Here is a 14,668-nt window from a genome sequence, read left to right on the forward strand (position 1 = left end):
TGAAGGCCCTTTGGAAAGGGCAGCATCTCCGCAGTACTGACGTGGTCGTGCACATACAGAATATCTGCAAGATGGGCTGCACGGTGTTGTCTGAACCATTGGAAGAGTGTCGCTGAGGGATTAATCTGACTCCCATCCCTTGTGTCGTTAATCACTTAGCTTCCTGCGGTGTTGGCTGTCTCTTGGTTTCTGATAGGCACTCTTTGTCATGTTAAAAAAGCATCCCCTAGCCCACCTCACCTGATAAGACACAAGATGATTAAAAGCACTGGCTATGGGGGTCACCCAAATGTACATCCTGGATCCACAAATCACCAGCTCAGTGAGTATGGAAGTTCTTTAATTTTTCTGTGCTTCAGTTACCTTATCTGTCAAATGGAAGTGACAAAGGTAGGATTATTGTGAGGATTAAATGAGCTAACGCTGGGAAAACACATAACCCAGTACCTGGTACCTGGTGAGTGTGTAATCAATGCTACTATGACAACTGCTAGCAGTAATTTTCTTTCTGTGTGGACATGTGTGGAGACTCAACTCTTACTATCTTACGTCTGATGATAACTTAGTTTAGCAAATAATTTCCTGTGTACCTACAATTTATCAGGTTTGGTGTCGACTGTGGACTTACAAAGGTGGAAAAGGTTCAGTTCCTGCCCTTGATGTGTTTACAGTCTAATGGAGAAGCAAATCTTTCCAATGGATTGTGGTACAAATTAGAAACCTTTATGCACAAGCTGCTTTGGGGGATGAGAGAAGGAAAGCCCAGCTCTGCCTGGGAACTCAGAGAAGGCTTGGAGGAGGCAGGGTACCTAAACCAGGTGTTGATGTAGCAATTGTGGTGGTTGATTACATTTCATTTTTGTAAATGGAATGTTTTTAAGTGCACAGAATGTGGCAGGCTGCTGATATCCTGCAGAATCCATTCCCCCTTCTTTTTTTAAAGTCCCAGCACACGCCTGAGTTTTAGCAGAGCACAAGAAACTGAAGTTTCCCAGCTTCCATTGCTGCCTGATGTAGCTCTGTGATTACACTCCTGTCCCTGGGATGTGCTGAAGAGTTCTGTGCAACTACTAGGATTAGCTCTTAAAAATGGCTGGGGATGCTCCACCACTCTCTCCTTTGCTCTTCCTGTTGACTGAGAAAATGGCACAATTAGAAACGCTTCTCGGATCCAAAGAAGGAAGGCACACATTGAAAATTGCAGAGCTGCCCCACCGATGCTGGATCATGTGCTTTGGGGCTGTTACATGAGAGTGAAATAAATTTCTATCTTTCAGCCTCCACGTTCTGCTGTTACTTTTTTTCAGAAGTTAAATCTGTACTTCATAGCGTATGGTGTCAGGTAGTGAATTAGGAATTGGGACGCCTGCTTCTTGCCCTCAGCCCTGCCAAGAAAGAGCAGCGTATTATTGAGTCACCTCTCATGTCATGATTTCATCTTCTCCAAAAGGAGAGGGGTGTTGAACTAGATTTTTCAGCACCGTGAGATATATGATAATGACTCTCACTGACGTTTTTTGGTATAATGCTTTACAGTTGTAACAAGGTAGTTTTTTCTCTTGAAAGAAATGTCACAAACTCTTGGGATGAGACTTCCCAAGGGATGGGCTTGGGACTGAGTGAGTGGTACTTCCATCAGGCTAACTGGAGCTGAGATTGGAAACGCTTTGGACCCGGACACGGCAGCACTGCAGGTGTGCTCAGGGAAAATGGCTGTGACGGTGTTGGCATAAAGTACACGTCACCAAAGCAGACGGGCAATCCAAGACCGCCAGGCGTCATGCTGGTGCCACAAGCATCACCTCAGCAGCAAAGGCAGTGAGTGAACCTACAGTTGTGTTCCTTGCAGTGCTTTCTGGGGCCCATTCTCGAGGCCAAAGAGTCCTGCCCAGAGGCACCACTGGGGCCAAGGAGACAGGAAGAGTCCTGGCAGCAGGGAAGGCAGGATTCAGTGATAGGACAAACTGTTCTCCCCAGCCAGCCATCTGAGAAAGGAGGAGGGGCACAGCACTGTAGTGTTTGGAGCCCCCAGGCCTCCGAGCAGGCATCATGTGGCTGAGATGGCCGCAGCAGTGAGAAAGAGCCAGAACTCTATCGGGCCAAGCAGGGCTTTTGTTTAACGAGGTCTGGCTGGCTGCTTTTGTTGGCAGATAAGGAGTGTTTAGGGGAGAGAGAAAAAAGAGACATTTTCATTATCGGCAGGATGGGGCCTCAAAGTCATTTATTTAATTTGAAGATTTAAAGGACTAGGATCTCATTTTGGATGCCAAGTTGGAGAAGAAGGATACAGCGGGATTTCGGGTTTTGTAAGCACCAGTAAACGTTCACCTCATGTGACTTTTACACGCTTCTGTGAAGTAGACGGGGTCGCCATCATTGTCTACTTTTGCACATGGGGAGAAGGAGATGCCAAGAGTTTGAATGACTGCCCCACAAATGGGGAGGCCAGCTCAGACTAGACCCACAGACTCACAATGAGATGCACTTCCTTCTCAGCTGCTTTGCCTTGTGAGAAGTGAGAACTCCAGATTGCCAGATGAGGGCTGACTGTTCCTAAGAGCTTGTAGGGGGCTGGCCTTGGTGGGCCTGGTCTTGGAGCACCTCACCCTCACGGCACCACTCCCACTGAGTGCTGCTCTGTCCCTCGGCCCAGGCTTGTCTGCGGCTCTGGCCAGGTAATTAGAGAGGATCTTTTTGGGTCACTCTTTCCTGAGGACAAAACAAGCCCTTTGGTGTCTCAATTAGAAAGCTCAACAGATTGAGTGACAAAGAGAAGTTTTTGATCTTGCTGTTATAGTCACCTAATTAAAATGAGAGGCAGATGCTCCAACACCTAGTAATTTTCACCTCACTTTAGCTCCAGTTACAGCCCTTCCCTACTGACTTACACTGTTTAAATTACAAAGTCAGAAGGAAATATGACTATTTACCTGTTTCTATTCATACATATCAGCCTAACACATTATCTTTTCTCCCCAAGCAAGAAATGTGACTGCAGGCCTTCTCTTTACCCTGGAGACAGAGGGGGATAAATCTTTGGTTCTTAAAATTAAACACCAATAAGAATTCAACTCAGCCAACACCTAATCAGACTTCAACAGACAATTTTGTTTCAGAAAACAAATGTATTCTTTTCCCAGGAATGGAGGAGGCAGGTCTTCAGAACCACTGCATTTGGTATTGTCTTGGAATGCACACTTTGGAATAGAAACCTTCCTTTTCAAAGTTAATCGGTTATTGACTCAGACCCTATAGATCAGGAAAAGTTAATCGCGTCAAAGGTTGTTCCGTTTACCGAGTACGTAATTAAGTAAATAGCACCGTGCAGCAGTTGGAATTATGTGTATATTTTATACCAGAGCTACCAAAGTTGGTGCCAGCCAAGCCTTCATCTTCACTAAAAAGCATATTTGTGTACTGAGAAAAGGCTTGTGAACTGGGAACAGGGCTTCAGCTGGCAAACAAATAAACAAACAAGCAGCAACGCTCCAACCAAGCAGAAAGAAAACAGTGGGGTTAAGAAGAAGGGTGGGGGCTTCCCTGGTGGCGCAGTGGTTGAGAATCTGCCTGCCAATGCAGGGGACACGGGTTCGAGCCCTGGTCTGGGAGGATCCCACATGCCGCGGAGTGACTAAGCCCGTGAGCCACAATTACTGAGCCTGCGCGTCTGGAGCCTGTGCTCCGCAACAAGAGAGGCCACGATAGTGAGAGGCCCGCGCACCGTGATGAAGAGTGGCCCCCACTTGCCGCAACTAGAGAAAGCCCTCGCACAGAAACGAAGACCCAAGACAGCCAAAAAAATAAATAAATAAAATAAAAAAATAGTGAAAAAAAAAAGTTGTGACAAATATAGCTCTATAATTATTAAAAAAAAAAAAAGAAAAAGGGTGATTTTCCTCTCCCTCTGAGTGAAATCTGTCTGAGGTTACCAGTTGAGGAGGCAAGTGAAGATGCCGGCTTCCTCAGAGTGCTATGGAATGGCCCCCTACATCGGGACTGGCTGGGCCGTGCTGCCCCCAGGGCAGGAGGGAGGCCAGCCACCCACTCCAGACAAGAGGGCCCTGCCTCTTCTGCACCATGTGCCCTCATACCAAGCAGCATATGAACTCTAGGACAGCCAGTCTGCAGCACTGGCAACATGGAACATGGGCAGTGATGTAGCAGAGGAAGATAGTTACGTAGGTGGAGGCCATCTCTACCCTGGGTCTACTTTTGGGAGAATCATCCCACCATTGACATCAGAGATGATGTCAAATTGTTTAGCTGGTACCCATAGTGCCAAAGTGGCCAGTGGGGCTAACATGAGAAGTCAGCAGGGGTATTTCTTACTTACCTCTTCCTCTCTTACTTACTTTACGTCATTCTTCTATGAAGGGAAGGGTAGGCAAATTCTTTACCCTTCTAGGTATAGGGCATTTCTTCGACTCTGTTCCCAATTAAGCCTGCATTCTCTTAAGCTTCTTAAATTTCTCTTGTGCTCTGTGAGGCTCGGGTAAAATGAAGAAGCCTTGAAAGCCAGGCCTCTCATCTTTTTCTTCCACTGAGGCAGCCCGTATCATTGCCCCTGAAGTGGGAGGGTGCATCGCAAGAAGGGAGGTCACGGAATTTGGCTTCAGCTCTTTCTTTTCCTGCTTTGTTGACAGTTCCTCATAACACTGCTGGCATCAGGACTTTGCAGACGCAGGAAGGAAGAGATGTATTCTTTAATGATGGAAAAATATTAGAGCACAATACCCTTAAAATAGAATGTGTGCGCCTGGCCTTTATTTTGGGGACTTTATTGTTGTTAACCGTCTCTCCTGGGAAATGCTCTTGGGGGGCTTTTCCCCTTTGGTGAAACAGGATAATTGTGTAACCTGAGGTGTCCCCGAGAGAGCTGAGGGGACGACGTCAACACACAGGGTTTGGAAACATGACTCCATTTGTATGTCGATCACTGTTCCGATAGATCCCTCCTCTCCAAACTCCAGTTTCTGTAAAACGAGGATAATCATACATGTGCTGCTGCCACTGTTCCAATAGATCCCTCCTCTCCAAACTCCAGTTTCTGTAAAACGAGGATAATCATATATGTGCTGCTGCCCACCCCACTAGGCTGTTCTAGGGATCTAATAATATAATGGACAAGATGATGTCTGCAAAGTGTAAAATGCCCCCAATGTAAATGGTCATTGTCATCCACAAGCAGAAGCCCTGCTCCTCTTGGGTTGGTACCATTCCGCTTTTCATCTTTCATGAAGCAAAAGTTAGCCCTAGTATTGAAATTCGTGCTTCTGCACTGACATGGGCCAGGTCTGCAAAATGTTCAGTGTCCGCACCTGAGAACTAAGTTTCTTACCCTCTCTCTCAATCACCCACTTTCTCACCACCCTGTAACACGGTCAGGGCAGGTGTCATGATGAACAGGATAAAAGAGAGCGTTTGGCTCACAGACAGTTTTCATCATCTTCCTCATCCTAGGAGACCCCTGGGAATCCTGCTGGAGTTGCTTTCGTGTTGGTTGCCTGGCATTGGTGTTGTGTCCAATGTCACCTTCATCTGTTTTTTTTTTAAAATGAAAATCATCAATGAGAAAAATGCCTCCAATTTCATGGTTACTTACTTTCCCCTTCATTAGCATCCCCTTATTTGGACGATTATCGCAGCTCCATCAGCGGGACCAGTAACTTGCTCTGGGGATGACGTTAGTGATTCTCAAGGGAAAATCTTTTATTTGAAGGAGATTAGGAAGAATAAAAAACTGCTAGTCACCTCGGTCAGCATCTATGGGCTGCCAGCGACCCGTGTCCAGGCCCCTCTGCAAAGGTCTCGGCTCCCACTCCTGAGACTGTAATTTATGACAGTTCACATTTGACCAGAAAGTGCTGAGGTGGAACGCATGTTTTACCAGGAAGAGGGGTGAAAGACCTCCCAAAGGGTCCACCTTCAGCAGACACTGGTTCTGACCCCCGTGACATGTTTGTTATTAGACACCAAGAGGAAAAAGCCTCATGACAGCAGCTGTTTGCACATGTGCACAGGGATGTGTTTGCAGAGGGGGATGGGGAACTCCCCACCACTCATCTGCCTCTCTTGATTTGCTCAAATTTCATTTCCATTTGCTAGAGGGACATCTGCACATTTTTCTGCCCAGTCACATTTAATGCACATCAGTTCAGATATAACTCTCTGTTGAGGTCAACTGCCCCCCACCTCCAGGCATCCCCGGGGGGTTAGAGCTAAGGATACACAATAGTCTAAATGGAATATTGAAGGTCCCCATCTGTCTGGCAGGCCCGATCAATAAATGTGAGCCCTTCCTTCCCAATTCTGTACAAGAGACACATCACCACGTGGGTTTAAGACAGGCTTGAGGTGTGGGTTTCTAAGGGTTACTGAGTCCAAGCACCCAGCTGTCGCAGTGCTCAGCCAGGACAAGGATTACGCTCTTAATTGTGTTATTTTGTTACTAAAGGGTCTTTGAAATTCCCCTTACCCCTTTCCCTCGAGCAAAATGTCCCATGTCTGAAATTGTAGCTGCCTTTCTGACACTTTTATTTCACTTGCTGAATGACTTTTTGGGAAAGAGCTTTTGTTCAGGCAGTCAAACCTAGGCACTATGGTTCTGGGCATCTTGTTTGGCTTCTGCCAACTTAGGAGACTGAACAACGAGATCAGTTTGTGTTTGCTTGACATCGCACTTAAGGAAAGCAGGCAGGTCTAAGACATCAGCTCTGGCCCCGTGAAACACCTAGCCTGTTGGCTGTACTGGGACAGCCACTCCTGAGAGCCAACAGTCTGAAAACATCTGGCAGAAGCCACCAACCCTGTAACAAGCAAGCAAGCAAACACAACAATTAAAAATCTAGGTTATCTGAGGCACTTGTCAAGCCTGAGCAGGGACATCCCTGGGGCCCCAGCTAAAATACAGGCTGCACCTGTTCAGCGTCTGTCACCTCTTCATCAGACCAGAACAAAGCTGACTTCAGCAAAAGCCACCATCCCAAGTATCAGGTTGCACCGCAGGGATTGTCTACAGTGTGATCTGAGCTCCAGCCGACCCCCTTGCCTCGGCCCAGATGAAGGAATTTGGGATGCCCAGCTGGGGAAGAGTGAGGCGTGTCTGCAGGCCTTCCTGTGACAAAGGATGGCAGAGTGATTTGGAGACGATGTTTGGGAGGAGTGAGTGTCAGGTCTCTTTAGCCAGCATTACTCTAATGATATGAATGAAGAGGGCATGAAAGACAATAAATTCGTCCTTGGAAGAGTGTTCTACTGCCAGCTTTGGGATCATGGCAAATCCTTTCACTCAATGGACCACAGCTTTCTCATTTTTTTAAAACGAAAGGGTCAGACAAGCTGTTGGCCATTCTCTCCATTTGACATTTGGGTATAACCAGGCAGGGCAAACCCGTCAGTCACGTAAGGAGAAGGAAGCTCTTCTGACCGGCAAAAGAAGGAACAGTCAGAGCTGATTCAGTTCTGTTTCCTAAAGAATGCGAAATTGGATGTGGGGTTTTCACGCTTTGCTCCTACCAACTTGGCATGCCACTTGGTACATTGCCCGGCAGCCAGCAGCCTCTTCCTGGACCATTTCCACATTACTGCCAGGTAGCTTTCTAAAGCACAAACACATGTGCTTGTGGCTTGATAGACTCCAAATGCACTCCACTGCCCATCAGCTAAAATCCTAGCACATGGTCCACAGGCCTCTCCCGATCTGACCCCAACCCCCTTCCCAGCCCTGCCCCTGTCAGGCTCTCTCATAGACCCTGCTCAAGGTCCACTAAACCTTCTGTGTCCCAGTCACAGCACCTTCGGCATCTTTGTACAAATTATCCCTTCTGCCTGCCCTAGCCGTCCAGGGAACTGATTCTGTAAGGACCAGCTCGTATGTAGCCTCGAGCCCCAAACCTCTGGGCCTTTTCCTCAGCACTTTGTTCCTGTCTCCCAATGGCAGTTACAGAGGTCGTGTCCACCTCTCCTTATAAATGAGGAGGCAGCAACTATATTCTCGTCAACTTTGTGCCTGACAGCACCTCGCCCTATGGGTGGGATTCAAGTAACACAATTGGAAATGAGTTATCAAAAGGTGACTAGACCATTGTAGGTGTAAATTGAGGTCCAACCACAGCTTCCCACACTCAGACTGACCCAAAACACTTGTAAAAAATTATTTCAGAAGGTCAAAAGTAAAATGCGACAGCTGAAGACTTATTTAAATAACTGTTTTAAAAATATTCCAGAGGGGGGATAAAGAACCCTGATCTAGGCATTTCAAAAGGCTACCCTGCAAAATAAAAATCAAGTGCTGCATTGCACTATACCTCCGACCGACCGTGTCTTTTAGCTTACAAGAGATAGATGTGAACAAGGAGTAAAATCCTGCACCCTCCACCTTATTAATATGTAAAAAGGCTGAAGTCACATCTGTGCAAGAATCTATTTTTAGTGGACCTTACATACTAAACTCCTAGCCTTGATCTCTTAAACTATCAAGCCTACCATAAATGTTTGATGATGAACAAGCTCATAAAAAGAAAATGCATAAAATGAATTGAGGGAGTCAACGCATGCTCTGCCTTTTAATTACCAGTGGCTTTTGCTCCGATCCTGCTCCAGGCTGGGTGCAGGCAGAGAGAACACATCAATAATTTGGGGAGCAGGGTGTGGGTATTGCAGACAAATGGGTCTAACCACGTTGTGATTTATGCTTTGGAAGCCAAACAGAGATGGAGGAAAGAGGAGCATCCTAGCCAAAAAGGGGCAGGATGAAAAAGGGGGAAATTATGAGACAAATAAAAGCATTCAGGACACAAAAGAGAATGTAGAACAGTCTTGCTTTATTACTTTTAAGTAATAAAGAGCCTTTTCCTTGCCTTTTTGTCTTTTTTTCCCTTCTTTTTTTTTTCTTTTTTACAACATACATTAAGTCGTGAATCAGATGTTAGGGGGTGTGGAGATGGAAGGAAAATTGGTGACATCACAATATTTTTACAACTTTACAACAAATATAAATCTGAGTTGGTTGCATCTACCAGTGTCTAGCAAGGGTGGAAAGCAAAGGCACACTCAGGTTTATGGACCCTCTCCCCACACGCTGTGGGGAGCAAAAGAAAAAGGGAAAATACTTAAATGCAGAAGACCAGCTCAATACCTGTGGGCATTTTAGGGTTAACACCGCAAGTGATGGGTTGTGGGATACAGGGACTGGGGTGGAAGTCTGACACAGGACTCTGTAACACAGCTGAGGCATTGATGCCCGCACATGGGGACGAGAGAGCAGGTGTTGCACCTCAATACTCCTGGGAGTGAAGCTTGGGGAAGAAGGTAGCAGGGTGATATATACCCATCACCTTCCTAAGTTCCACATTTCTAAAGAAAATAGAAGGAAGAAGACAATATCTCTGTTCGTAGCAAAGTTTCATGGTTTCAGCTCACGGGGTGTGAACATCGATTCCACTAACAAAACAAACAAAACAAAAACATAACACAGAAATAACAAAAACCTATCCCGAACGACAGCAAAACTGCAAGGGGTGTTTGGAATAAAAGGCTGTGCACGTGCCCTTGCTACACACCCAGGTCTCACTCTGTTTATGAAGGCACCACTTTTCACAGCCAATTCAAAATTATCCCCAACTGTCTTTTTTAGAAAGTTTTTTTTTTTTTAAAGACAAAACTAAACCCAGAAGATCAAACTGGAAATGAAAAAGAGACAAAGAGACCACCAAATATACTGTTTAGCTGTTTTAAAAAACCGATAACAACCAACAACAATGCTCACAGTTTACAGTATGTTGACAATTCTTTTGTTCGTGATAAGAGTAAACAAAAGTCCCTTGTGTGTGCTTGAGCTAATGAAAACCAAGGGGAAAAACACACGCCCAACCCCCTCCCCCTACAAACAATAACCGCAAAAGGATAAAGAAATAAAAAAAAATTAAAAACCTTTTGCCCCAGTCAACGTTTTTGTAGCATCCATTGTGGTTGGCCTTGTACTTGGAGTTACTCATTAATCACAGCAGGGACCAGCCTGCCTGCATCTATTTCCATGTCATTTCTTTGTGAGCATTGCACCTGTGTGCTGAGCACATGGCTTGGAGACTCCACCCACATGCCTGCCCAACCTCACTGCTGTGTTCTCCAGGCAGTGGACACAGCAGAAACGAGGACTGGGACGTTAGTCCCTTTTCTGCTGGCTAATGAGGATATCATCATTTTGAAATGATCTGAGAATACAAAGGAAGAAGGGAGCTCTGGAGGAAGAAAGGGGATTTGCCACCCACAACACTGGGGTCCACGCTTGGCAGAATGGCCAGAGGGTGGTTGGAGTTGGCATGACCAGAAGAACGTGTGAATCGGAGGGTGTGGTGTCGCCCAGCTTTCCCAGGCTGCAGGGTTGTAACCATCACCACTGCATTCTTCTTCCATCTGCTGGACGCTAATCTTCCAGAGGGCTGGACTGGGGTTGGGGGGAGGGAGGGTTAAATAAATATCTGCATTTACTTCAAAAGGGGGAAAAGTTGATCATAATGACAGTTTGCAAGTGTACACAACTCAGGGTGTAAGGCACAAATTTACATGTGGAAAACAGGCTATTCACAGATGTAACCCCACGAAAAACCTGTGTGAGCAAACCATTAATTGATGCAAGGTAGCAGCCAGCATATTAATTAGTTCACACGGTTGGTGGATTTTGTTTTCTGTCTCACATGCAAAGTGAAATGAGATGGCATATCACAAGCTGGTGCCTTCACAGAAAATAGGAACCACTGACAAAGCCATGTTGGCAGCAATGGGACGCGATGTTCCATTCTAAAAGTTCCTCTCCTGGTTGCTTTAGAAGTTAGGATCTGGAAGGACTTTTAAACTAATTACTCTTTTGCATGTTATAAGCCAGGGACCTGACCAGCAAATTAAACTGGTAGATTTAAATAAATATTCCCCTCTTAAGTTTTTCCTTTAGCTAGATATCAGTCCAAACACAAAGCTCAGAATTCCAGCTGTAACTTATTTACTCAGTGAATTTATTGTAAAAATAAACTCAATTATTCCAGTTAATGGATTTCGCGTTAAATAGTTTAACTGTCAAGGGACTTTCTGAAGAGCTATTCAGAGGATGGTATGTGGAGGAGTCCTTTCCTTAAGGAAAAAAAGTGTGAAAAATAAATAAAGAGTTACTTGCGTTAACGGTCAGGTTATTTCATTAAAAGAGAGGAGCAGAAATTTATGACATAGTTGCCCAACATGGCATTCATCTGCTATAACAGAAAGCTGTAACACTGGTGGGCATTTCACAGTATCTGCGCATAGTAAACTTCTGCCCTTGTTAACGTCTGAGTTAGAATTATCAATGAATTCTTTTTTTTTCTTTTTAATTTTCATGATTTTTAAAAATGTATCTGCGTTTTGCAGGTTGCAACGCTAGCCCAGCTGGGCAGCTCTTGGTGCAGTCATGGACACAATGTTGCAATTGCTGTTCACGCGCGCGTGTGTGCATGTGTGTGATGTGCGCGTGCGCGCAGGCTTGCGCGCAGGCGCACACGCGGGGCTGGGTGGGTGGGTGGGTATGTGCTTTTGGCTCATGTTTGTGATGCTGATTGAAGTCTTTCGTGAGTCCGACCTGTTGCAGGGTGTGGGGGAAGAGTGAAGGAAGAGAATGGAGGTGAGTCCCGCGTCGCGAACCTTCACCGAACCGCTTGGCCCAATTTTCGAGAGCCCCCCTCCCCCCCCCCCCCGCCGCGTCCTAGGGGAGGACCCAGCGTCCTGGGCGCCGCCGCGGCCGTCTTGGTCGGGTGGGTGCTCAGCAGCCGAGAACCTTGCTGAGCTGAGCGGGCGCCTAGCTTTTCCTGCTGGTTCGACACCTGACCCCTCCCCCAGGGATTATGTACACGCATCGTTGGGCTTCATGGATGTGGAAAGGGGCGCAAAGGAAGGTTTGGGGGGCACGTCCGGCTTTAGCGAGGGCGTGCGCTTCAGCCCCGCCCGCGTCAGTGAGTTGTAGGCGTTGAGGCTGGGCTGCCTCGAAACAGTCGCGGCCTGGCCCGAGGGCTGCGAGCTGTGCACCTGGATGGAGTCCACCCTCTGCGGGGCGGGGGGTGGGTTGTCTCCCCGGCCAAAGCTCTGGTTTCTGGAGAGGTGGGAGGAATTGGAGGAGTTAGTATTGTTTCTTTTGAGCGTGGCGGCCTGGTGGCTTCTCGTGAGCGAGTTCGTGGGGTAGCTCCTCTTATAATCAAGCCCGTAGGACGAGGAGTGGTGCATCTCCAGCCGCTTGCTCAGGCCGTTCTGAGACAGGGAGGCTCCGGGAGGACCCAGGGAGGCCTCCCGCTGGGGGACTTTGGGGGGCAGGCTGTCCAGGTTCTCCACCAGGTTCACCCCATGGTTGGGACTCTTGCTGCTGAGATGTTCCTTGATGGTCTTATATTCCAGGGTGGCCGCCTGGTCCTCCAGCGCCAGCTGGGCCACCTCGCTCATTTTGGGCTGGTCCACGTACTCGTGCTGGTAGCCCTGCTGCGTGATGGGCAGCACGACCACGCTGGGGATGTGGCTGGGGGAGGCCCGCAGGGGCAGGTCGGTGGGGATCACGGGGGAGCCCATGGGGGGCATGTCCTTGGTGCAGGCGTTGATGAGGTTCTGGTTCCTTTCCCACTCGCGGCTGCCGCGGTTGGGCTTGCGCTTCTGCTGTAGCGTCGGGGTGGACTCCGGGGTGGGTAGGGCGGCCAGGTCCAGGTGGTGCTGGTCAGCCTTGATGAGCATCTTAGCGGTGTTGCTGGGAGTGGCGAGCTTGCCGTTGTGCATGAGTGGCGTGAGGATGGCCTCCGGCTTGGGGTCTTTGGACTGGGTGTCCCCGAAGAGGCCGCTGAGCTTGGTGACGCTGCTCATGGAGCCGCGGCGCGAGTGGGTGAGCTCCTTCTCCTTGCGCTGCACGGAGGACACGTCTTTGCGACGGTGATCGCAGACGCAGTAGACGATGATGCCCGAGAAGACGGCTCCCATGACAAAAGCCAGAATGACCGCAATGGCCAGGAGGGTGACAGGAACGAGCTGGTCGTGGCCTTTGAGATAACTCTCCCGAATCACTCCTGCAAAATACATCGCATATGGTGTTAAGAAATGAAAGCAGACCGTGAGGCTTATTTTTGTTTGGCATGCACCCAGTTAATTAATAACAGTAATAAGTGACAATAGCACCTCTGCAGAACTTGTCTTCAAGACACCGTTTGCCAAACGTTAACTAATTAATCCTCCCCGCCCCACCCCCAAGTATGTAAATAGACTTCAATTGTTGCCCTCTTTGTGTTCTGAAAAAGTGTTTCCCCGTATTTTCAAGTACAGGCTCTTTCTACTTTGCTTCACTCTGTGGAATATGGAAGTTTTTCCTTTCCAAAATTTATCCTTCTTTCCCTCTCATCTCTTTTCAATCTTCCCGGTCCTAAAACCGCGAGATATTTTGAGTCTGGGGGAATAGGCAACAATTTTATGCATGTTAAGTGAACAAATTTGCACACCACTCCAGGCTTCCAGGGACTTTGCTGATGACTTCCTGTGGGCAACATGGCCTCTATCTGGAGAAAAGCTGGTTAGCATTTCAACCAACTGGGGGAAGGACAGTGTGTATCATTTATAGTGTAAGAGAATAGCTAAAGCGCACAGATTACAAATGTTTATGCTGATTTTGCATCACCTCTACAAAGGAAAAAAAAAACCCTTGCACACTCAATTTCAGATGAATATGCTAAATGTTTGAATGAAGCTCTTCCCTTACTTGAGCTGAAAGAATATTTAGAAAAAGAGACCATTTGGGCGCCTGTAGTGAGTCTGAGAAGTGTCAGGTATCATTATTACAGCTAGAGTTTGCTGTCACGGTGAAATTCTTCAGCAGAGCTAATCTCTTCAGTTTAATAAAAATTATGTGGCTCTACCTGTCAATAATCTTACACTACATTAACCAAGATGCTGTGTTTCTGAAGAAAGTGGCTTTCCCTGTTCCTGCTTAATCAGCCACCAAGCTGAGAGACTCTAATCAAATGCAAACACTGAAGCTTTTATTTTTTAATACCAAGTGAGAATACACATCACAATTGTCAGATCTTAAGTGCTTGATGCAGTAGCTAAAAAAATAAAATTTCAAATACCTCAATTCCTGCCTCTGGAGAGTGAAAGAACATGAATACATTAGAGGCTCTGCATGGGCTGAGGAAATGTAAACATTGTTCCTATTATGGAAATGATAGTAAGACAGAAAATGTACCTTCTCTGGTCTCAGGAGACACATTTTTCATCGACTAAATCAACTCTTTCTGGAATATGTTTAATGTGTTTTACTGGCAGATATCAGTGGCATAGAATTAGAATGAAATGAAATAAAAATATCCCTTCCCAAACCCACAACACACAGCCCTTACACTTCTGCTGAAATGCTTTGTGTGTCACAGCTGAGACCTTGAAGAAATGCAGGTTTGTCACGGAGTTTTTCTGCTAAAATATTTTGATTGGTGAAGCAGTGGTTTTAAAACTCAGAAACCTTAGCCTGAAGAAGAAAACGTTTTCTTTCTCTTTTCTTTGTGACCTCTCCTCCTCCCCCGAATTGTGACATCATAGTTGGTTGCTGTGGAAATGATTGTCCTGTGACAAAGGATTGTGACTTCAGGTGGGGGGATAAATAGAAGCAGCAAATATCTCTTGA

General features: G+C 46.8%; 1 protein-coding gene and 1 pseudogene across 3 annotated transcripts in view; both read right to left on the bottom strand.

Moving 5' to 3' along the window:
* Nucleotides 1–9,628: 9,628 nt before the first annotated feature.
* Nucleotides 9,629–14,668, bottom strand: part of SEMA6A (semaphorin 6A) — a 127,657-nt gene continuing 122,617 nt past the window's right edge. For all 3 annotated transcript variants that reach the window (XM_059916922.1, XM_059916920.1, XM_059916919.1), the window contains one exon: nt 9,629–13,064. In XM_059916922.1, the coding sequence (XP_059772905.1) occupies nt 11,866–13,064 (1,199 nt within the window). In that variant the 3' untranslated portion in view covers nt 9,629–11,865. The remainder of the gene's footprint in view (nt 13,065–14,668) is intronic.
* Nucleotides 9,631–10,391, bottom strand: LOC132362448 (uncharacterized; annotated as a pseudogene).

This window comes from Balaenoptera ricei, chromosome 3 (assembly GCF_028023285.1).
Source record: "Balaenoptera ricei isolate mBalRic1 chromosome 3, mBalRic1.hap2, whole genome shotgun sequence".
Classification (NCBI taxonomy): domain Eukaryota; kingdom Metazoa; phylum Chordata; class Mammalia; order Artiodactyla; family Balaenopteridae; genus Balaenoptera; species Balaenoptera ricei.